The 24,746-nt window shown below is 40.8% G+C and overlaps 1 protein-coding gene across 3 annotated transcripts in view; it reads left to right on the top strand.

The window, feature by feature from the left end:
• SENP5 (SUMO1/sentrin specific peptidase 5) overlaps window positions 1-24,746 on the top strand; it is a 73,443-nt gene that overhangs the window by 1,852 nt on the left and 46,845 nt on the right. For 2 of the 3 annotated variants that reach the window (XM_005670098.3, XM_013982324.2), the window contains exon 2: window positions 19,079-20,613. In XM_005670098.3, the coding sequence (XP_005670155.2) occupies window positions 19,110-20,613 (1,504 nt within the window). In that variant the 5' untranslated portion in view covers window positions 19,079-19,109. Of the gene's footprint in view, window positions 1-9,717; window positions 9,830-19,078; window positions 20,614-24,746 lie in introns of all 3 variants that reach the window. The other variant, XM_005670099.3, reaches the window with a different exon arrangement.

Here is a 24,746-nt window from a genome sequence, read left to right as displayed (position 1 = left end):
ATACTCATGGTTTGAAAAGGCAGGTGTAGATCATATTTTATTAACACAGAGATATGTGTTAGATGAAGCATCGTGCCCAAGTAGTTTATTACCTTCTATGCCTTCCTAATTTTTTCAAATTTCATTTCATTTTATATTGGAGTGTAGCTCACTTAACATTGTTGTGTTAGTTTTGGGTGTACAGTGAAGTGAGTTAGTTACACATATATCGATTCTTTTCAGATCCTTTTCCCATGTAGGTTATCACAGAATATTGAGTAGAGTTCCCTGTGCTATACAGTAGATCCTTGTTGATTATCTGTTTTATTTAATAGTGTATATATCTTACTCCCAAACTCCTAATTTATCCCTCCCCTCACCCCCTGATCTTTCTCCTTTGGTAACTATAAGTTTGTTTTCAGAGTCTGTGAGTCTTTTTCTGTTTTGTAAATAAGTTCATTTATATCATTTTTTTCTTTTTGGGGGGGGAGCTGCACCTGTGACATACGGAAGTTACTAGGCCAGGGATCAAACCCATGCCGCCACCTGTGGGAATCCTAAACTGGTTGTGCCACAGTGGGAGCTTACATTTTTTAAAGATTCCACATATAGGTGATAGATGATATTTGTCCTTGTCTGACATACTTCACTTATTATGATAATCTTTAGGTCCATACATATTGCTGCAAATGGCATTATTTCATTTTTTATGGCTGAGTAATATTCCATTGTGTATATGTTCCACATCTGCTTTATCCATTCAGTGGACATTTAGGCTGCTTCTAAGTCTTGGATATTGTGAATAGTGTTGCAGTGAATGCTGGAAAACATGTATCTTTTCAAATTGTAGTTTTGTCAGAGTATATGCCAAGGAATGGGATTGCTGAATTATATGGTAACCCTATTACAAGTTTTTTAAGGAACCTCTATACTGCTCTCCATAGTAGTGGTACCAATTTACATTCCCACCAACAGTGTAGGAGGATTCCCTTTTCTCCACACCCTCTCCTGCATTTATTGTATGTAGACTTTTTGATGATGGTCATTCTCTCTGGTGTGAGGTGATAACACGTTGTAGTTTTGATTTGTGTTCTCTCATTAGTGATGTTAAGCATCTTTTCATGTGACTTTTGACCATCTGTATGTCGTCTTTGGAGAAATGTCTATTTAGATCTTCTGGCCTTTTTTTTTTTTGGCTCCACCTGTGGTGTATGGAATTTCCCAGGCCAAATACTGAATCTAAGCCGCAGCTGCAACCTGCACTACAATGTGGCAATGTTGGATCCTTAACCCACTGTGCCAGTCTGGAGATCAATCCTGCACTGCCATGAGCCAACATCAGATCCCCGCATCTGTGACCTGCACAACAGCCCACTGCAACGCCAGATCCTTAACCCACTAAGTGAGGCCTGGGATAGAATCCTTTTCCTCATGGCTACTAGGAGTTCATTACCACTGAGCCATGACAGGAACTGCTGTACACTTAAATTATGTCATTTTCACATTTTTGGAGACATCTTAGAGCCTTCTGACCTCTTCCTTCTGGATTGGTGAATGTCTAGGCCTAAGGCACAGTTGTCACTCTGTTACCATTTTCTTCAGTATTCCTCTTGCTTGTCTCTTGTTTTAGATCTCATTTTCTGGATCTCGTATTCTTTCTTTTTTTTTTTTTTTGGTCTTTTTGCCATTTCTTGGGCCGCTCCTGCGGCATATGGAGGTTCTCAGGCTAGGGGTCGAATTGGAGCTGTAGCCCCCAGCCCACGCCAGAGCCACAGCAACACGGGATCCGAGCCGCGTCTGCAACCTACAACACAGCTCACGGCAACGCCGGATCGTTAACCCACTGAGCAAGGGCAGGGACTGAACCCGCAACCTCATGGTTCCTAATTGGATTCGTTAACCACTGTGCCACGACGGGAACTCCTCGTATTCTTTCTTAAATTACTTCTTCATTTTATCAGAGTACTTCCTGGTGTGTCCCCCTGAGAAAAGGATGCACGGAGGTATATATTTAGATAAACTGGTTTTCTATCCTCAGTTTTGATTGATAATTTGGCTAGATCTAAAATTCTGTGTTGGGGGAGTTCATGTTGTGGATAAATGGGTTAAGAAACCACCTGGTATCCATGAGGATATGGGTTTGATCCCTGGCCTAGCTCAGTGGGTTAAGGATCTGGTGTTCCCTTGAGGTATGGTGTAGGTCTCAGACATGGATCAGATTGAGCATTGCTATTACTGTGGTGTAGGCTGGTAGCTTCAGCTCCAATTTGACCCCTGGCCTGGGAACTTCCAGATACTGCAGGTGTGGCCCTAAAAAAAAAAAAAAGGAAGAAAAAAATTTTATGTTGAAAGTAATTTTCCCTAAGAACTTTGAAAGCATTAATATATTTTCTTTTAGTTTCCAATCTTGGTGTTAAAAATAAGTCTGTTGCCACTTTTATTTCTAATTTTATTTGTGTGTATATATATAAGTATATAAAACATTAATATTGTATATAGATTGTATACAATATATTTATAACTTAAAATATATTTATATAAACATATTTTACATATAAATGTTTTTGTATACTTTGTTTTATATATATATATGATAATATGCTCTTTTGTCATTACCTGCCCATCCCTACCTCCTCCCTGAAGCTTATACATGTTTTCCCCCCAATATTCTAAATTTCATAATTGATACAAGTTGCTTTGAGTCTGTTTTCATTCAGTAGTAGGTCCTTTCCATGTATAAAGTCATGTCCTTTAATTCTGAGAACTTAATTGAATCATATATTTGATACCTCCTTCTTCCTGTACTTAGTTTATCTTTCTGAAACTTTTATTTGGATATTTAATCTTCTGACCTAATCCTTTATTTTTCTTACCTTTCTCCATTGTTTGCTTTTTTGGCCATCCCACAGCAAAAAGGACGTTCTGGGCCAGGGATCAGATCCAAGCCACAGTTGTGACCTGTGCCGCATCCTTTAACTCACTTTGCCGAGCAGGGATTGAATCTGTGTCCTGGCATTGCAGAGACACTGTTGATCTTGTTGTGCCACAGCAGGAACTCTTCTCCATTATTTTCTTTTCTTTTTTTTTTTTCCTTTCAAACATGAAATTTAATATAAATATCAAGTCTCCTTGTAGGTCTTTCTTTTCCCCCTCCCTCTGACAAATACTCAAAGTTAAAAAACTGGCCAGGGTTAGAGAAGAGTAACTGGCAGAGCTGTTCCAACACAAACTCACAGGTCTTCTCACAGAGTCCAGGGCTTGATTATTTAAAACTGGTGAAAGGGTATTCTCAGAATGATTCCAACTTGATTAGGGATTATGACTATCATACAAATTCAACCTTCTTGTAACTTAAAAGAAAGGCCAATGAGGCACCAACTCAAACTCTGATGACAACTTGTTTCAATTCAATTCAACATTCAATTGCTTACAGGGCAGAAGACCTAACACTGAGGAGCAGAGCACTTCTGTAGCCCCTAAGGTTAAGAAGGGCATTCAACACAGAGGGGGTCTCTGATAATTCATGAAATGCATTCTGAAGTCATCCAGAATGGAGGCGGCAATCTGCTGTGCTTGGGGGTCTGCCTCATCCATTATTTTCAATCTCTGTTCTTTTATGCTCTTTTCTAGGGGATGTCCTCAAATTTTTAAATGTTTAAGAAGAATTTTTATTTTCAATTTTATTTTTTTAAGATTTTAATTTTTTATTATAGTTGATTTATAATGTTCTGTCAATTTCTGCTTTCAGCAGAGTGACCCAGTCATATATATAGTATATACATTCTTTTTCTCACATTATTCTCCATCATGTTCTATGAGTGACAAGATATAGTTCCCTACAGCAGGATCACATTGCTTATCCACTCCAAATGCAATAGTTTGCATCTGCTAACCCCAAACGCCCAACTTTTCACTTTGAAATAACTTCACATTTACCAAATATTTTTAAATTCAATGAATTTTATTATGTTTATGTTGTACAACCATCGTCACAACCTAATTTTACAACATTTCTATCCCAAACTACCAGCCCATCCCTCCCCACCAACCTGTCTCCATTGGTAACCATAAATTTTTTAAAGTCTGTGAGTCAGTATCTGTTCTGCAAATAAGTTCATTGTATCCTTTTTTTAGATTCCACATATAAATGATAGCATATGATGACTGTGTCTCACTGTCTAACTTCACTTAGCGTGATAATTTCTAGGTCCACCCATGTTGCTGTAAGTGCCGTTATTTCATTGCTTTTTAAGGCTGAGCAATACTCCATTGTGTCTATGTACCATATCTTTATCCACTCCTCATTATCCCTCCTAAATGGACATTTAGGTTTCTTCTTGTCTTGCTATTGCACATAATGCTGCAATGAACACTAGGGTACATGTATCTTTTCAAGTCATAGTTTTCTCCTGATAGATGCCCAGGAGTGGGATTGCTGAATCATAGGGCAATTCTATTTTCAGTGGTTTGTTTTTTGTTTTTGTCTTTTTAGGGCCACACCCATGGCATATTGAGGTTCCCAGACTAGGGGTCGAATTGGAGCTATAGCTGCTGGCCTACGCCATAACCACAGCAGTGCCGGATCTGAGCTGCATCTGCGACCTGCGCCACAGCTCATGGCAACGCCGGATCCATAACCCACTGGGGGAGGCCAGAGATCGAACCTGCAACCTCATGGTTCCTAGTCGGATTCGTTAACCACTGAGCCACAATGGAAACTCCTATCATCATTACTTTAGTAGGTGGATCTGAGAAGATAGCGCTGTGGTTTATGTCAGAGAGTGTTTTGGCCTATGTTTTCCTCTAAGAGTTTTATGGTATCTGCTCTTACATGTAGGTCTTTAATCCATTTTGAGTTTATTTTTGTGTGTGGTGTTGGGAAGTGTTCTAATTTCATTCTTTTACATGTAGCTGTCCAGTTTTCCCAGCACCACTTATTGAAGGGACAGTCTTTTCTCCATTGTATTTTTTTCACCTCCTTTGTCATAGATTAGTTGACCTTAGGTATATGGGTTTAAATCTGGACTTTCGTACTGTTCCATTGATCTATATTTCTGTTTTTGTGCCAGGACCATGTTGTTTTGATGACTGTAGCTTTGTAATATAGTCTGAAGTAGGGAGCCTAATTTCTCCAGCTACATTTTTCTTTGCTTTCTTTTTCTTCTCCTCCCCCCCCCTTTTTTTTTTTTTTTTTTTTTTTTTGTCTTTTTAGGGCTGTACTTGTGGCGTATGGAGGTTCCCAGGCTAAGGGTTGAATCAGAGCTGTAGCCACTGGCCTACACTACAGCCACAGTAAGCCAGATCCAAGCTGCATCTGTGACTACACCACAGCTCACAGCAATGCCACATCCTTACCCACTGAGTGAGGCCAGGAATAGAACATGTGTCCTCATGGATACTAGTCAAATTCATTCCCACTGAGCCATGGTGGGAGCTCCCTCCCGCTTGATTTTTCTTTCACAGGATTGCCTTGGCTATTCTAGGCCTTTTGTGCTTCCAAACAAACTTTAAAGTATTTTGTTTTAGTTGTGTGAAAAATGACCTTGGTAATTTGATAGGGATTGCATGGAATCTGTAGATTGCCTTGGGTAGTACCCACACCATATGGAAGTTCCCAGGCTAGGGATCAAATCAGAGCTACAGCTGGTGGCCTATACCACACAACACCAGATCCGAGCCGCATCTGCAACCTACACCATAGCTCACGGCAATGCCAGATCTTTAACCCACTGAGTGAGGCTGGGGATAGGACCTGCATCCTCATGAATCCTAGTTGAATTCTTTATCTTCTGAGCCATGAAAGGAACTCCCTCGGTGTTGGATTTTGTCAAAAGTTTTTGCTGCATTTATTGAGAGAACATATGATTTTTATTCTTCAGTTTGTTAATGTGGTGCATCACACTGATTGATTTGTAGATATTGCATTCCAGGGATAAATCCCACTTGATCATGGTGTATGATCCTTTTAATGTATTCCTGGATTTGGTTTGCTAGGATTTTTGTATCTCTGTTCATCACTGATACTGATACTGGTCTGCAATTTTCTTTTTTTGTGGTATCTTTGTCTGGTTTTGGTATCAGGGTGACGGTGGCCGCATAGAATGCATTTAGGAGTGTTCCTTCCCCTGAAATTTTTTGGAATAGTTTCAGAAGCATAGGTGCTAACTCTTCCCTAAATTTTCTGTAGTATTCACCTGTGAGGCCATCTGGTCCTAGACTTGTGTGTGTTGGAAGTTTTAAAATCACAGTTTCAATTTCAGTACATGTGATTGGTCCATCATTTTTTCTATTTCATCTTAGTTTAGTCTTGGAAGATTGTACTTTTTAAGAATTTGTCCACTTCTTCTAGGTTGTCCATTTTATTGGCATGTGGTTGTTTGTAGTAGTCTCTTATGATCCTTTGTATTTCTGTGATGTCCATTGGAATGTCTCCTTTTTCATTTGTAATACTATTGATTTGGGTCCTCTTTTTTCCTTGATGAGCCTGGCTAAGGGTTTATCAATTTTGTTGATCTTTTGTTTTCTTTCCTTTTTTTTTGCTTTTTTTTTTTTAGGACCACACCTACGGCATGTGGAGGTTCCCAGGCTAGGGGTCAAATTGGAGCTGTAGCTGCCAGCCTTAGCCACAGCCACAGCAAAGTGGGATCTGAGCCATGTCTGTGACCTATACCACACAGCTCATGGCAATGCCAGCTCCTTAACCCACTGAGTGAGACCAGGGTTATCAGTCAGATTCGTTTCTGCTGTGCCAATTTTGTTGATCTTCTCAAAAAACCAGCTTTTAGTTTCATTGATCTTTTCTATGGTTTTCTTCAATTTCTCTTTCATTGATTTCTACTCTGATCTTTATGATCTCTTTCCTTCTGCTAACTTTGAGCTTTGTCTGTTCTTCTTTCTCTAGTTGCTTTAGGTGTAAATTTAGGTTGTTTATTTGAGATTTTTCTTGTTTCCTGAGGTAGGGTTGTATTGCTATAAACTTGCCTTTTAGAACTGCTTTTGCTGCATCCTGTAGGTTTTGGATTGTTTTGTCTTTGTTGTCATTTGCTTCTAGGTATTGTTTTAATTTTCTCTTTGACTTTTTTTCAGTGATCCATTGGTTGTGTAGTAGCATGTTGTTTAGTCTCCATGTGTTTGTGTTTTTTTGCAGTTTTTTCCTTGTTGTTGATTTCTGGTCTTGGTGTGGTTGGAAAAGATGCTTGATGTGATTTCAATTTTCTTAAATTTACTGAGGCTTGATTTGTGGCCCAGCAAGTAATCTATCCTAGATAATGTTCCATGTGCACTTGAAAAGAATGTGTATTCTGCATTTGGATGGAATATTCTATAAATATCTACTAAATCTGTCTGGTCTAACAGATCTTTTAAGGCCTGTATTTCCTTGTTGATTTTCTGTCTGAATGATCTGTCCATTGCTGTAAGTGGGGTATTAAGGTCCTCCACTATTATTGTGTTATTCTTGATTTGTCCTTTTAAGGTTGTTAGCAATTGCCTTATATATTGAGGTGATCCTATGTTGCATGCATATATATTTACAATTGTTATATCTTTTTCTTGAATTGATACTTTGATCCTTTGTAATGTGCTTCTTTGTCTCTTATAATATGGTTTACTTTAAGGTCTGTTTTGTCTAATATGAGTATTGCTACTCCAGCTTTCTTTTGATTTCTGTTTGCATGGAATATTGTCTTCCATCCTCTCTCTCTCTATATATATATATATATATGTGTGTGTGTGTGTGTATTTTTTTGCTTTTTAGGGCCTCACCCAAGATATATGGAAGTTCCCAGGCTAGAGGTCAAATCAGAGCTACAGCTGCCAGCCTAGGCCGCAGGAACGCAGGATCTGAGCTGCGTCTGCAACCTACTCCACAGTTCACGGCAACACCGCATCCTTAACTGACTGAAGCCAGGGATTGACCCTGCATCCTCATGGATCCTAGTCTGGTTTGTTAATCGCTGAGCCAAGGGAACTCCCCATCCTCTCACTTTGAATTTGTGTGTGTCCCTAGAACCATTGAAGACAGCATATATAAGGGTCTTGTTTTTATATCCATTCAGCCAGTCTATGTCTTTTGGTTGAGGCATTTAGTCCATTTACATTTAAGTAATTATTGGTATGATTGATATTTATGTTCTTATTGCCATTTTTATTAATTGTTTTGGATTTTGTTTTTTGTTGGTCTTTTTTCTTTCCTTCTCTTCACTTGTGGTTTGATGACTATCTTTAATGTTGTGTTTGGATTGCTTTTTCTTATTTGTGTATCTATAGTAGATTTTTTTTTTGTTTGTTTTTGGTCTTTTTAGGACTACACCCATGGCATATGGAAGTTCCCAGGCTAGGGGTCAAATTGGAGCTGCAGCTGCCAATCTACGCTACAGCCACACCAGATCTGAGCCACGTCTGCAACCTACACCACAGCTCCACAGCAATGCTAGATCTTTAATCCACTGAGCAAGGCCAGGGATCGAACCTATGTCCTCGTGGATACTGGTTGAATTCATTCCCACAGCCATGATGAGAACCCCCTCTATTGTAGATGTTTGTTTGCAGTTACCATACAGTTTTGATATAGGAGTTTATATATATACAAGATTGTTTTAAGTTGTTGATCTCTTAATTTCACATGCATCTCCATTATCCTGTGTTTGTACTCTCCTCATGATTTCTGGGTTTGGTGTGTGGATATTTGTGTATGGATGGTTTTTTACCTTTATTATATATGTATACCTTTACTGGTGAGCCTTGTCATTTGTAATATTTTTGTTTCCAGTTTGCCTTTTTCTTTTCCACCTGGAGAATTTCCTTTAGTATTTGTTGTAAACCTGGTGGTTTAGTGGTGCTGAATTCTCTTAGCTTTTGCATGTCTGTAAAACTTTTTATTTCTCCTTCAAATATGAATGAGAGCCTTGCTGGTTGGAGGTTTTTTTCTTTTTGTCATTTTAAGTATATCATGCCACTCCCTTCTGGCTTGCAGAGTTTTTGCTAAAAAATGAGCCGTGGTTTCCTTGTATGTTATTTGTTTCCTGTCCCTAGCTGCTTTCAGTATTTTCTCTTTAAGTTTGGTCATTTCGCTTCATATGTATCTTGGGGTGTTCCTCCTTGGGTTTATTTTATGTGGTATTTTATATTTTATATGGTATTTTATATTTTATATGGTTGGGCTTCCTGGATATGAATGAGTGAGCCCTTCCCTGTGTTAGGGAAGTTTTCGCTTATTATCTTTTCAGATATTTTCTCTGGCCCTTGCTCTGTGTCTTCTCACTTCTCTTCTCTTTCTGCCACCCCTATAATATGGATATTGGTGCATTTAATATTGTTCTAGAGTTCCCTTAGACTGTCTTCATTTCTTTTCCATCTTTTTTTCTCTTTTCACATCAGCGTGATTTCCACCAGCATGTCTTCCATCTCACTTGTTTGTTCTGCCTCCTGTATTTTGCTGTTGGTTCCTTCTAGTGAATTTATTTCAGTTATTGTATTTTGCATTTCTGCTTGCCTAATTTTTAAATCTTCTATTTCTTGGTTCAGTGTTTCTTGTAATTTATCAATCTTTGCCTCCAGTCTGATTCCAAAATCTTGAATCATATTTACTATCATTAGTCTAAAGTCTTTTTCATGGAGATTGATAGTCTCCAGATCACTAAGCTGTTTTTCTGGATTTTCTTCTTGTTCTTTTATCCAAGTCATAATAATTTGCCTTTTCACTTTGTATAGATTTTTAGTGTGGTCTCCTTTTTGCAGACAATAAGGTGGTAGCCTCTCTTGCTTCTGATGTCTGACCCCCTTGTGGCTGAAGTTGGTATGGGGGCTTGCTGCAAGCTTGCTGATGAAAGGAACTGGTGCCTGGCCACTGGTAGGTGGAGCTGATTCTTATCCCTCTGGTGGGTGGGACTTTTTCTCTGGGTGGGATTAGAGGTGACTGTGTGCCTGGGTTGGGGGGGTTCTCTAGGCAGGCTCTTTGCTGATGGGTGGGCCTGTGTTCCCACCCTGTTTGCTGTCTGGCATGGGGCTTCTCAGCCCTGATGGGTAGGGCCAGATTTTTCCATAATGTCAGCCTATAGAAGGGTTCATGCTGATGATTATTCCCAAGATCTTTGCCTCCACTGTCCTTCTCCCAGAAAGAACAACAGTCACCCCCTGTTTTCCCAGGAGATCCTTCAAGAACCACAGGCAGGTTTGACCCAGATTCCAGTGGAGTTTCTGCTTTGCCCTGAGACCCAGTACACATGAAAGTTGTTTGTGCCTTTTTGAGTGGAGGCTGTATTTCCCCCAGTCCCATGAAGCTCCTATGCACAAGCCCCTGGCCCTCAATGCCAAGTGTTCCAGGGGCTTCTCCTCCCAATCCCACCTGACACGGGGCTCAGAACTCTCACTCCCGTAGGTGAGCCTCTGTGATGTAGTTACTTTCCAGTCTGTGGGCCGCCCACCTGGTGGGTATGGGGTTGTTTATACAGCATAATCACCGCTCCTACCATCTCCATGTGGCCTCTTCTTTGTATTTTGGAGTAATATATCTTTTTTGATAGTTTCCATTGTATTTTGTTGACAGTTGTTCAGCAGTTGGTTGTAATTTTGTTTTTCATGAGAGAAGGTGAGCTCCAGTCCTTCTACTTTGCCATCTTAAACCCATCTCTCGACCCCTCAAAATTTTTAAATTTCATATACACTTCACCCAGATTTCCCTCACTGTTATGTTACTGTAGTTTATTATCAAAACCAGAATATAGAGTTCCCATCATGGCTCAGTGGAAATGAACCTGACTAGTATCCATGAAGACGCAGATTTAGTCCTTGGTCTTGCTCAATGGGTTAAGGATCTGGCATTGCGTAAGCTGTGGTATAGGTCGCAGATGCGCTCCCATCTGGTGTTGCTGTCACTATGGCATAAGCCAGCAGCTGTAGCTCTGATTCAACCCTTAGCCTGGGAACCTTCATATGCCATAGGTGTGGCCGTGAAACAAACAAAAACAGAAAATTAGGATAATAAGATAATACTGTTTTGTTTGTTTGTTTTTTGTTTTTGTCTTTTTGCCTTTTCTAGGGCTGCTCCTATGGCATATGGAGGTTCCCATGCTAGGGGTTGAACTGGAGCTATAGCCACTGGCCTATGCCAGAGCCACAGCAACACGAGATCTGAGCTGCATCTGTGACTTACACCACAGCTCACAGCAACGCCAGACCCCTAACCCACCAAGCAAGGCCAGGATCGAACCTGCAACCTCATGGTTCCTAGTCGGATTTGTTAACCACTGAGCCATGACGGGAACTCCAATATTGTTAACTGATATATAAGCCTTATTTATTAATTTGAAATTCTCTGTAAGGAAGAACTGTTCCTTATCCTCACTGATTTATTTAATCATTTATATCACAGTGGACTCAGGATGCTTGTTTTATTCTTGAGTTATAATCCATTACTGTCATATATTAAGTTACACAGGTGCTTTGTCTTTTGTAAGTGCCTTCAGTTTGGCTTCTGGGTCCTTTTGACACATTTTTTAAAGTACTTGTTTACTTTCTGGCACTACAGTGATATTCCAGGCTCATCTTCTATTTCTTCTGCCCCAGCCCTGGAGTCAGACATTTCTTTTAAAGTAGAGCATGATACTTATTTTATTTTTTAGCTGCACACGCAGAAGTTCCCTGGCCAGGGGTGGAACCCATGCCACATTAGCCATCCGAGCCACAGGAGTAACAACACTGGATCCGTAACCTACTAGGCCACCAGGGAACTCCGAGAATGATATTTAGAAACCAAGATCTGGGTGTTAGTGGTGCTCATTGCTACCTGATGTAATTGCTTCTAGGCCCTCTAAGCAGACAGAGCTAGGAGTAAATATATGAGTATATGCACCACTAGATCTGTGTGTTTGTATATAAAACACATCATGAGTTCATATAGTACCTCTGGTTTTAGTCTCTCACTGCAGATTTAAAACCTTTGAATGAAAAAGCCTTCTTTTTCATTATCTGTAACTTCTTTCACCAGTAGTATAAAACCTAGCTGTAATTATCTATAGCATATTTACTTATTTGCTCAATTTTTGAACACTTAGAAAGTAGTTTCAGAATTAACTCATTCCTCTGTGAAAAACATTTGATAATTAAAGAATAAGATTAGTATACAATCATTTTGCTTCTAGATATGTACAGCCAAAATAATATTTTCCAAAGTTACTTTGGCTAATTCTTTTCTGCCCTACTCCTTTTAATGTGGTTGTGTTACTTGTTTGTAATATTTGTAGGTTCATTTTTTATTGTTTTTATTAAATTTTAATTATTTGTATATGTTTAAAGTACATGAAGCATAAACATAGTCCTAAAAGTCAGAACTTTATAGAAAGGATATTCTGAGAAGTGCCTATCCCCTCTCATCCTGTCTACATTGTCCTATTCCTCATTGTTTTCATTCCATTCCCCTCTACCATGTGTTGCAGGTAACTATTCTCATTAGTTTCTGGCTTATCCTTCCTGTGTTTTGCTTTTTATATTAATTTATTTTACGGGGGACAAAAAGAAAGATACATATGTATTTTCTTATTTTTTTCTCTTATGAAAGGTTGCCATATATAGTAAAGAATTTAACCTTACACAAAACTAAAGCCTTCCTTTGGCTTTTAGATGGACACAAGCCACCATCAAAACGGAATGTCTTATCTGGTTGGAGTGTCTTTATTTGCCTGGTGGCCTTGGGTCACGGATAGTCTTAACAACATGATTTAGGGTGATGACTTTGATATCAGTGGATTTCCAGAGAGGCTGAAGACTGAGCTCAACCATGTGGGCAGTCAGTTATGCCTACAAACATCAATAAAAACTCGACATCCAGGCTCTGGTGTGCTTCCCTGGCTGGCGGTGGTTATCACATTGTCACACATTGGTACTGGGAGAGTAATGCTGTCTTAGCTCCATGGGAGAGGACAACTGAAAGCTCCTTGTTTGTTACTTCTCCTGGACTCTGCACTGTGTAGTTCTCCACTTGGATGATTTAATCCTTGTTCTTCAGCTGTAATTAGTCATAACTATTTTTTTTTTTTTTTTTTTTTGTCTTTTAGGGCCACACCCATGGCATATGGAGGTTCCCAGGCTAGGGGTCCAATCAGAGCTGTAGCCTCTGGCCTACACCACAGCCACAGCAGAGGGATCTGAGCTGCGTCTGCAGCCTACACCACAGGTCTCAGCAATGCCAGATCCTCAACCCACTGAGTGAGGCCAGGGATTGAACCTGCATCCTCATGGATACTTGTTGGGTTCGTTAACCATTGAGCCACGACGGGAACTCCAGTCATAACTATTAATTTAACAGTTTTCAGTGAGTTCTGTGCATCCTCCTGACAAGTGATCAGACCTGAGGGTGGTTTTGGAAACTCCTCAGGCTTGGTGGTGGTTGTCATAAGCGAGGGTGGTCTCATATGGCCTGTTCTAACTGTACACTTGGCTATACTATTTCAGTGGCATACCAGTGATACTCATTTGAACTTTGCTTTTTTTTTTTTTTTTTTGTCTTTTTGCTAATTCTTTGGGCCGCTCCCTCGGCATATGGAGGTTCCCAGGCTAGGGGTCGAATTGGAGCTGCAGCTGCCAGCCTACGCCAGAGCCACAGCAACGCAGGATCCGAGCCGCGTCTGCAACCTACACCACAGCTCACGGCAATGCCGGATCGTTAACCCACTGAGCAAGGGCAGGGACCGAACCCGCAACCTTCCTAGTCGGATTCGCTAACCACTGTGCCACGACGGGAACTCCTGTTACAGCTTCATTCATTGTGTGGGTGAACCACAGTTTATGTTACTACTGTCCTCTCTGTATAGCATTTAGGTTGTTTCCAGTATTTTGCATTTATAGACAGTGTTGCAGTGAATAACCTTGTACTATGTATTTTCATTATTAATGGAGGTGTATCTTTAGGTTAAATTCCTAAAATTGGAGTTGCTGGATTAAAAGGTAAATACTTGTATGGTTTTGTAAATATTACCGAATTCCCCTCCAGAATGATCTTTATCAATTTGTATTCCTACCAGCAAAGTATGAAAGTTTTTTTCTCCTGCTAACAGAATATGTTATTCTAACTTTTGCCAGATTATTTTTATAGATGTATAACTGACATGTAACATAATAGTAATTTCAGGTGTACAACATAATGATATGATATTTGTATATATTGTGAAATGATTACCACAATGTCTAGTTATATCTTATCACTATACATAGTCCATTGTCTCCCCCACCATGTTTTTTCTTGTGATGAGGGATTTTTTTTTTTTTTTCTTTTTCTTTTTAGGACCGCATCTGAGACATGTGAGAGTTCCCAGGCCAGGGTTCTAATTGTAGCTGCATCTGCCGGCCTGCACCACAGCCATAGCAGGCAATGCAGGATCCCAGCTTTGTCGGTGACCTACAACACAGCTCATGGCAATGCCAAATCCTTAACCCATTGAGTGGGGCCGGGGTTCGAACCTATGTCCTTTGGATACGTGTTGGTTTTGTTACCCCTGAGCCACAACGGGAACTATGATGAAGGATTTTGAGATTACTCTCTTAGCAACTTTCAAATAATACAGTATTATTAGCTATAGTCACTGTGCTTTACATTACATACCTGTGAATGACTTACTTATTTAATAGAAGTTTATCTTTTTTTCCTGCACCCTTGGCACATGGAAGTTCCTGGGTTAGGGATCAAATCTGAGCCAGAGCTGTGATCTACACCACAGCTGCAGCAATGCCAAATCCTTAACCCAATGTGCTGGCCTAGAGATCAGTCTCCGCATCCCTGCTGCTGCAGAGAAACCATTGAGCCCCATGTGCCACAATGGGAATTCTGACAATTTTTTTCTCTTTTCCTGTTTTAGGGCTGCATCTGTGGCATATGGAAATTCTTGGGCTAGGGGTCGAATTATAGCTGCAGCTGCTGGCCTATGCCACAGCCACAGCAATGCCAGATCTGATCTGTATCTGTGACCTACACTGCAGCTTGGGGCAATGCTGGGGTCCTTAACCCACTGAGTGAGGCCAGGGATCAAACCTGCATCCTCACGGGTACTAATCGGGTTCTTAACCTGCTGGGCCACATTGGTAACGCCATTTAAAAAATTTTTTTTTCCTTTTTGGCCATCCCATGGTATATGGAGTTCCCAGGCCAGGGATCAGATCTGAGCCACAGCTGTGACCTAAGACCAGATCCTTAACCCACGGTGCATTGAACCTGTGTCCCAGCGGTCCCAAGACACCACTAATCCCATGGCACCAGAGCAGGAGCTCCATGACAATTTTTTAATGAGTAAAATTGAACATCTTATGTTTAAGAGCCATTAAAAAATCTCTGAGTTTTCTTCTTATGTCTTTTTCCCAGTTTTCCCTCAGCCTTTTCTTTCCACCTCAATTTAAGATTAAATATTAGTGATAATTTGCCCTTTACTTTCTATTGAGTTTTTCTTTCTTTTTTTTTTCTTTTTTTTTTTTTTTTGTCTTTTTGCTATTTCTTGGGCCACTCCTGCGGCATATGGAGGTTCCCAGGCTAGGGGTCTAATCAGAGCTGTAGCCACAGGCCTACACCAGAGCCACAGCAACATGGGATCGGAGCCGTGTCTGCAACTTCACCACAGCTCATGGCAACGCCAGATCATTAACCCACTGAGCAAGGGCAGGGACCAAACCTGCAACCTCATGGTTCCTAGTCAGATTCGTTAACCACTGAGCCATGATGGGAACTCCCTAAACGAGATTCTACCCATTAAACAATAACTTCCCTTTCTTCCCTCCTTAGTTTTTAAAAGTTGACTTCCCAAAATAAGCTTTAGTTTTTATCTGTTTGTTTTGGTCTGCCTTTGTTTGTTTGTTTGTTTGTCTTTTTAGGGCCTCACCCACATCATATGAAAGTTTGAAAGTTGTCAGGCTAGGGGTTGAAGTAGAACTGTAGCTGCCGGCCTATACCACAGCCACAGCCATGCCAGATCTGAGCCATGTCTGTGACCTGTACCACAGCTCACGGCAAGGCCAGATCCTTAACCCACTGAACAAGGCCAGGGATTGAACTTGTGTTCTTATGGTTACTAGTCAGGTTCATTACCGCTGAGCCATAACAGGAACTCTTGGTTTGCTTTTTAATCCCTAGAAGTCTGGTGATTCTTAATTATCCTGTCACTTGACCACTAAGAAGTTGCTTGGAAATTCTGAGCATGTGGTGCGACTTGGCAGTGTGGGGTGTGCTGTGGGTCTTGCTGGGCGTTTTTGAGGTAGATCTGTATTTATGTATTTTCTTGTGGATTAAGCACATTCTCCAAAGAAGAATCTTCCAGTCTCCTGCTTGGATGGATAAGACAGACTGCCAAGGTTTAGGGAGGATAAGTGGAAAGTGCTGGGGGTGGGGCGGTGCGTCTTATATTCAGTATATAATTCTATCTTCAAACCGTGCCTGGGATCCCATTGTCTTTAGAATTTCCATTTTTACCCTTTCTGAAGGAGAAACTTCCAGTATTGGGTAGGGGAGGGGCAGTTACCTTCTATGTGGAATTGGGGAGGGATTTGGGGTCGCATTCCTTCTTAAACTTTGAGGTAATTGCTTGGGCCTCTGTCGTTGAGGCATCGCCTAGTATCAGTACCTAATGATCTTTTCTCTTTGAATGATCTATCTCTAACCTCCCTGCTGCTCACCCCCAGAACTGGTTTCCTTCTTGGGGGTACAAACCTTTCTGGGGCCTGAGTGGGCAAAGAGATTGGGGAAGGAATGCATTAAAATGTAAACTAATTCATCCTCCCATTTGTATCTCTGTTCTCAGTTGTACATGATGTGCCTGACTGTTCTTGTTCACCCCTCTGACCCCAAAAGTGAAACTTTGATTATCTGCCATGGTAGGAGAAGGGATCTTGGAGTCTTAACTGCTTCTTATTCCAACTTTCGACCATTCCTTCCCTTCTTGGCGCTCCTTGTACCCTGATCTTCATATGTATTTGCTTCTACTTTGTGAGCTTTTCTGAGGTCCTGTAACTAGCTGCTTGGCTTCCCCTACTGCTGGCTTAGATTTCAGCTCTTTTGGTCTGCCAAGTCTGTTACCATTCATCTGCTTTCATCTTTCAAAAATTTTATTACTCTTGCCTCCTTTTCATTATCTTTGTTCTTGAGAGTTTTTGTCTTTTTAAAAACTCCATTTGTGGTGTTCCTGTCGTGACTCAGTGGTAATGAACACTACTATGGGTTTGATCCCTGGCCTCTCTCAGTGGGTTAAGGATCCAGCATTGCCATAAGCTGTGTTGTAGGTCACAGATGCGGCTTGGATTGGTGTTGTGTGGTTGTGGCACAGGCCAGCAGCTGTAGCTTGGGTTGGACCCCTAGCCTGGGAACTTCCATATCCCATGGGTATGGCCCTAAAAAGACAAAAAAAGAAAACCCAAAAAACTCCATTTCTGTCATCTTAAGGGGATTTGGATAGGAATGGAGTTAAATGTGTGTTCAGTCCTCTTTTTTCCTCCAGAGAAAACTGATGCACAGAAAAGAAAGGTAATATAACTTTTTCTAGTAAGTCCAAATTAGAACGTTGGTTTTTTTGTTTGTTTGTGTTTGGTGCATCCATGGCATGTGTAAGTTCCTAGGGCAGGGATCAAACCTGAGTCGTAGTGTCAATGCTGATAGGATTTTGTGTTTTTTTGATTGATAGGATATTGGTTTTTTGGTCTGGTATTTCTTCTGTTCCACCTACAGTGCCTGGTGCCTTTCTAGGCTAAAGAGCCTTCAGTAATGTTAGATCTTAATAAATCTGAGGGGAAATCTTATTTGTTTTTGACTATCATTTTCACCTACCGTTTGCTTTAAGTGTGTTCCTGGTGTTTATATACACATGTACACACATATACACATATTGGTTCTTTTTCTTTTATTCACTTGAGAGCAGAATCATAATTGGATGAGAGCACCCGATAAAGTCTGGTCTCTGCATAGTCACCCAGAAAGTCTTTTTTTTTTTTTTTTTTTTTAGGGCTGCACCAGTGGCATATGGAAATTCCCCAGGCTAGGGGTTGAATCTGAGCTGCAGCTGCCAGCCTACGCCACATCCACAGTAATGTAGGATCCAAGCTACATCTGCGACCTACACCACAGCTCGCAGCAATGCCGGATCCTTAACCCACTGAACAAGGCCAGGGATTGAAGCAGCATCCTCTTGGATGCTGAGCCACAACAGGAACTCCCAGGAAGTCTTTGACTGACAAAGAGGAAGCTGATCTCCCTCTTGAGATACTGATATTGCATGCATTTATTGAGTGTCTGTGGATGATTATACAGAATAAAAATATCCTTCCTTTCTAAGATTTGTTGTGTAGAACAAATTAGAACAAATTGCTTTAATGTGGACTCAGTCTTTTTTTTTTTTGCTTTTTAGGGCTGCACCCTCAGCATATGGAGGTTCCCAAGCTAGGGGTCTAATTGGAGCCACAGCTGCCAGTCTGAGCCTATGCCAGAGCCACAGCAATGCCAGATCCGTGCCACGTCTGTGACCTGCACCACAGCTCGTGGCAACACCAGATCCTGAACCCACTGAGCAAGGCCGGGTATTGAACCCTCAGTCTCATGGTTCCTAGTCAGATTTGTTTCTGCTGCACCACAACGGGAACTCCTGGACTCAGTCTTAAATGGTGTCTGGTCCCCTCTCATTTTACAAATGAGAATATAGAATTCAAGTGACTTGCTTAAAGTCATGTAGCTAATGAGAAGTAAGGCCAACACTTGGAAATTCTCTCTGTCTCACTGTCCTTTCTACTTCATCAGAAGCTGGCTGTATATTGGGAAATGATTTTTCTTCTTTTTTTTTAAGCCCACACCTGTGGCATATGGAAGTTCCAAGGCTAGGAGTAGAATTGGAGCTGCAGCTGCCACCCTAAGCCATAGTTACAGCAGCACCGGATCCAAGCTGCATCTGAGACCTGTGCCACAGCTTGTGGCAGTGCCGGATTCTTAACCCACTGAGTGGGGCCAGGGATCAAACCTGCATCCTCATGAATGCTACGTCAAGTTTGTAACCTGCTGTGCCACAGTGGGAACTCCTGTGGATATATGTTTATGACCTTAATTTTAGGGTAGAAATGTAATTTTTCTTTCTCTTCTTTACAGCTGCATCCAGATCTCATTATGCATCAGAAAAATGAAAAAACAGAAGAAAATTCTATGGAGGAAAGGAATCCACTTAGCCTTTTCTGAGAGATGGAATACTGGGTTTGGAAGCTTTAAGAAATTCTGCTTTCACCAACACTTGTGCATTCTGAAAGCCAAGTTGGGAAGGCCAGTTACTTGGAGCAGACATTTAAGGCATTTCCAGTGTAGAAAGAAGGCCCTTCAAATCCAGAAAAAGTGGATCCAGCATGAACCGCTTTTTGCCAGGACAAAGTCCAATGTGGCTGCTCAGAATCTTAGGACTTTGTCCTCTAAAGTGAAAAGAAAGGGCACTAAAAACTTGAGTTCCTCCTCAAGGACCGTCCTGAAGCTCCAGGCAGAGAAGTTGCTGTCATCAGCAAAGAACTCTGACCATGAATACTGTGGAGAAAAAAGTTTCTTGAAGGCAGTGGCTGACTTACCAGAGAATAGTGTTTTAGGTCAGGCTAATGGTCACAGATCTAGGACAGAGCCACAAGCTTCTGGTTTTCCTATGAAGTTCAGTGGGGAGACCCCAAGTCCAGGAGAGAGTGGCACAATTGTGGTCACCTTGAGCAACCATAAGAGAAAGGGCTTTTGTTATGGCTGCTGTCAAAGGCCGGAGCACCGCAGGAATGGAGGACGCCTGATTCCAAAAAAGTTCCATCTTAACCAACACAGAAGAATAAAAGTATCTCCTCATATGATGTATGAGAAATTATCCATGATTAGATTTCGGTACAGGATTCTCAGATCCCAGCACTTCAGAGCAAAAAACAAAGTTTGCAAGCTAAAAAAAGCCCAGCGAAGCTGGGTGCAGGTCACTGGGGACCATCAAGAGACCCTTAGGGAGAACGGTGAGGGTGGCACTTGCAGCCCATTTCCTTCCTCAGAACCTAAAGACCCTTCTTGTCGGCATCAACCATACCTTCCAGATATGGACAGCGGTGCTGTGGTGAAGGGAAAGAACTCTCATGTGCCTGACGGCCACACTAAGGGAAGCCCTCTATTGGGCAAGGAGCTTAGTTTAGGTGAAGCATTCCCTGACCAACAGAATGGCAATGCCACATACACCTGGGACCAGTCACCCTGTTCCTCTCCTAAGTGGGAGTGTACAGAGCTGATTCATGACATCCCCTTACCAGAACATCATTCTAGTAATGCGTTTATCTCGGAAGCTGAGAGAGAAGCTCTGAGTCAGGAAAATCAGACAAGTACTGTCAGTGATGACAGAGTAAAACTGTCAATGTCTGGGGCAGATCCGCCTGTGAGTAGTGTAGATGGGCCCGTGTCTGAAGAGACTGTTCACAATGAGAGCTCATGCCAGATGGATGAGGATGGATCTTTGAAGCAGAACATTCTTAGTTCTAAGTTGCTGGACCACCCTTATTGTAAAAGTCCACTGGAGGCCCCTCTGACATGCAGTGGACTCAAACTAGAAAACCAAGTGGGAGGTGGGAAGAACAGTCAAAAAGCCTCTCCAGTGGATGATGAACAGCTGTCAATCTGCCTTTCTGGTATGCATTCTTCCTTTATTCTCCCCACTCTCCAGTCCATACCTGCTGTCCATTATCCTTTCTAGGAAGTCCTGTTTTTCCCTCCCCTGGATTTCCCTTTGAGCAATTAGACGTTATCTTTTCTGTTGCTATGTTTTGTAGATATTCTGTAATTTATTTAATTTTTGATTGAAAGACACTGATGTTGCTTCCAGTTGCTTCCTTCTATAAACAATGGTGCAGTGGAATTATTCTTTATACTTGTATGGTTGGTTTTATAAGTTAAATTCCTAGTGGTAGAATTGATGGTGAAAGAATACACTTAAATTTTTAAGAGAATTGTTCTATTACTCTCTAAAAAGTTAAACCAGTTAGCATTTGTTAAACTTTGCCAGTCTCATAGACCCCATGAAAGTTCTTTGTTTTAATTTGCATTATTAAGTTTGAAGTTTGAGCATCTTTTTCTATACTTGTTTCCCATTTTTTGTTTGTATGTAATTTTCCTTTGCCTGATTTTCTATTAGACTGTTTATATTTTACTTATTTAATATATGAGAAGCTCCTGTGTACCAGGGCTGATTCTAGGAATGTAGCAACAAACAGGATACACTGATTCGTACTTCCATGGTCTTTAGCATCATTACAATTTTAAATTTTGGTAAAAGCGCTCAGTACCCCAACTTGCATGGTACTTTTGCTTAACAGAAAATTTCAATTGTTACATAGTAAAATTTATCTTTTTTTTTTTTTTTTTAACTGCCACACTTGGGACATATGAAAGTTCCCAGGCTAGGGGTCCAATCGGAGCTGCAGCTGCCTGCCTACACCACAGCTTCAGCAATGCCAGATCCGAGCCATGTCTGCAACCTACACCATGGTTCACGGCAATGCTGGATCCTTTAACTCACTGAATGAGGCCAGGGATCGAAACTGAATCTTCATGGATACTAGTCAGATTCTTAGCCCACTGAGCCCCAACAGTGTTTCTATGGATGTATAGATTACGGCATATCCAGGCAGTATACCATGAAGCTATTTTTTTTTTTTTTTTAATGTCCACACACGCATCATATGGAAGTTCCTGGGCTAAGGGTCGAATTGGAGCTGAATCTGATGCCTGCACCACAGCCACGGCAACTCTGGATCCAAGCCGCATCTGTGACCTGTGCCACAGTGTGTGACAATGCAGATCCTTAACCTACTGAGCAAGGTCAGGGGTCAAACCTGCCCCGCATCCTTATGAACATTATGTCACATTCTTAACATTCTTAACATGTCAACATGAACTCTCCATGAAGCTATTAAAGAGTAAATTTGATCTGTATTTTGATACTGACCATTCTATGTAAAGTGAAAACAAGTCACAAAACAGAAATGCCATTTTGTTAAAATATATACATGCACATATGTAATGTGAGTACATGTATATATGTGTGCACTTGTGTTTGTATAGGACATATCTAGGCAGATGTATAAAATTGTTATAAATGGCTTTTTCTGGGGCATTGGGAGAGTTACTTTTTGGTGGCTTAAATAATTTTGAACATTTTGTTTCCTCAACCAATAAGTATGTATACAAAGCCTTCCCCACAAAAAGACAAAGTACAGAGTCCTAGAAAATCTTAAAAAAAAAAAATTTCTGTTGTTTATACTGTCCTAGAATGGACAAATTTTCCTGCTATTAGCTTAGGAGAACTTTGATTTGTAAACCTGAAAAAGTTAGCATTTACCCACAAATGCCAATTAACTTATAGATGTAGCATTTCCAAAAACAGTTGATAAAATCAAGTATGGGTTTTTTGGGGGGTTTTTTTTTGGTCTTTTTTTTTTTTGTCTTAGGGCCTCACCCACAGCATATGGAGGTTCCCAGGCTAGGGGGCTGTAGTGCATGGCCTGTGCCACAGCCACAGCAACTCGGGGTCCAAGCCATGTCTGCGACCTACACAACAGCTCACGGCAACACTGGATCCTTAACCCACTGAGCAAGGCCAGGGATCAAACCCGAGTTCTCATGGATGTTAGTTGGGTTCGCCAACCACTGGGCCACGATGGGAACTCCAGAATTGAGTATGTGCTATAGTAAAACTATAGCATGATCTGAAAACATAGAAGTTTTTACAGAATTCAGTTAGTGACCTGTAATGTAATTAATTTTAATAGGCTAAAGGAGAAAAATCATGGCATCTCATCAAGTACCGAAAGCCTGTTATTAAAGCTTAGCTTCCTTTGTTGTTTATATTGCTTAGAAAATTTCCTGGAAGTTCCCTTGTAGTGCAGCAGGTTAAGTATCTGGTGTTGCTGTGGCTATGGCGCAAGTCACAACTGCAATTTGGATTCGGTCCCTGGCCCAGGAATTTTCCACATGCTGTGGGTATGGCCAAAAAAAGAAAAAGAAAAGGAAGATGTCTTTCAATTAGTAAAGAATATCTCAGAAACCCATAGCAGTTCCAAGTTCAAGAAGATGAAGTAAGCCCATGGACTCTCTTTTTCCTACCAAATCCATAGAAATTATGAAAAGTATTATTAAAAGCATATGTATCTGCATACTCAGTTTTGGTGGATCAAAAGCAGAAACTGAACAAGGCAGAAAGTAGAGGTTTCTCAGACACAACCTAGAATAGATTTACAAGGAGATCCTGCTGATTAGCATTGAGAACTATGTCTAGATACTCATGTCGCAACAGAAGAAAGGGTGGGGGAAAAAACTGTAACTGCAATGTATACATCTAAGGATAACCTGACCCCCTTGCTGTACAGTGGGAAAATTAAAAAAAAAAAAAAAAGAAAGAAAGTAGAGGTTTCAAAGGGGAGCCCCAGTGGCAGAAGGAAGATTAACACAGGAAAATGGTGCAACACTGAGGGTTCCCATTTCTGGAGATGGTGGAGAGGAAGAGGGAGACCCATGGGAAAAGACTGAGGACTTGGAAAATCTCCACAAAAGCATCTCTCCCTGCCTGTGCAACATATCAGCAAGGAGGATATCTGCTATCAAGCTGAAATTCTCCCCTCCCCTAATTTTATTGAGATGTAATTGACATAGAGCACTGATGTTGTAAGAGCAAGAGGTTGGTATGGAGAGACAGACCATTTCTCTCTCCCCCTCCCCATTATTTGTAACATCTGGCAAGAATGAAGAACAATCCTTTCCGGAAGAATAGTTTTAGGAGTTCTTAGCATGCCCGCATTAAAAATAGTTCAAAGCTACTGCCCGTCACAACCTTTCCTGCACCCAGCAAGTCACTCAAGTAGAAACAAACCTATAATGTATCACCAAACGTTTGGGTAAAGCCAACACAGTGGAAGAGACAGACTGAAAAAATAAGAGAACTAAACCTGAGAAATTAGGATTGTTAGAACAATTAGAATAGGAACATAGGATAGTACGATAGATATTCCCTTAATCTACTTTATAGCATTAGCAATATTAAATTCTTTAGTGTGCTGAATGCTGGCCCTTCTCCCTATATTTTTAAAAAATTTTATTTTTTTGCATTTTAGGGTTGTACCTGCGACATATGGAGGTTCCCAGGCTAGGGGTCTAATCGAAGCTACAGCTGCCAGCCTACACCAGAGCCACAGCAACGCCAGATCCGATCTGTGTCTGCGACCTACACCACAGCTCATGGCAATGCTGAATCTTTAACCCACTGAGCAAGGCAAGGGATCGAACCTGCAACCTCGTGGTTCCTAGTTGGATTCGTTTCTGCTGCGCCACAACGGGAACTCTGGCTCTTCTCTAATATATGTTACGCTCACTTTGTATTGAACCTGTTGAACTTAAAATTTACTTTTTTGTTTCATATTTTGTTTGATATTGTTATCAAATATTGTATAAACTGATGAAACATAAGTTCAAAAAGTTACTCCCTTCAAAACCAAGTTGGATATTTTGCAATCACAGTAGTGTTATGTTTGTGCGAGACAACCTTAAAAGATGTGAGGGAGGATAGGAAAATCTAGAATTCTGTACTCAGACTAGCTGTTTTGGAGGGAAAAGAAATAGATTCCTGTGTCACAGTATATTCCACATGAATTGAAATTTTAATTAGAAACAAATAGACACAAGAAAACTTGTACACAAATGTTCATAGCATCATTATTCCTAATAGCCAAAAAGTGTACACAAGTGTCCATCAACTGAAGTTTTAGATATG

This window comes from Sus scrofa, chromosome 13 (genome assembly GCF_000003025.6).
Source record: "Sus scrofa isolate TJ Tabasco breed Duroc chromosome 13, Sscrofa11.1, whole genome shotgun sequence".
Classification (NCBI taxonomy): domain Eukaryota; kingdom Metazoa; phylum Chordata; class Mammalia; order Artiodactyla; family Suidae; genus Sus; species Sus scrofa.
This window is presented reverse-complemented; position numbering and strand designations above follow the sequence as displayed.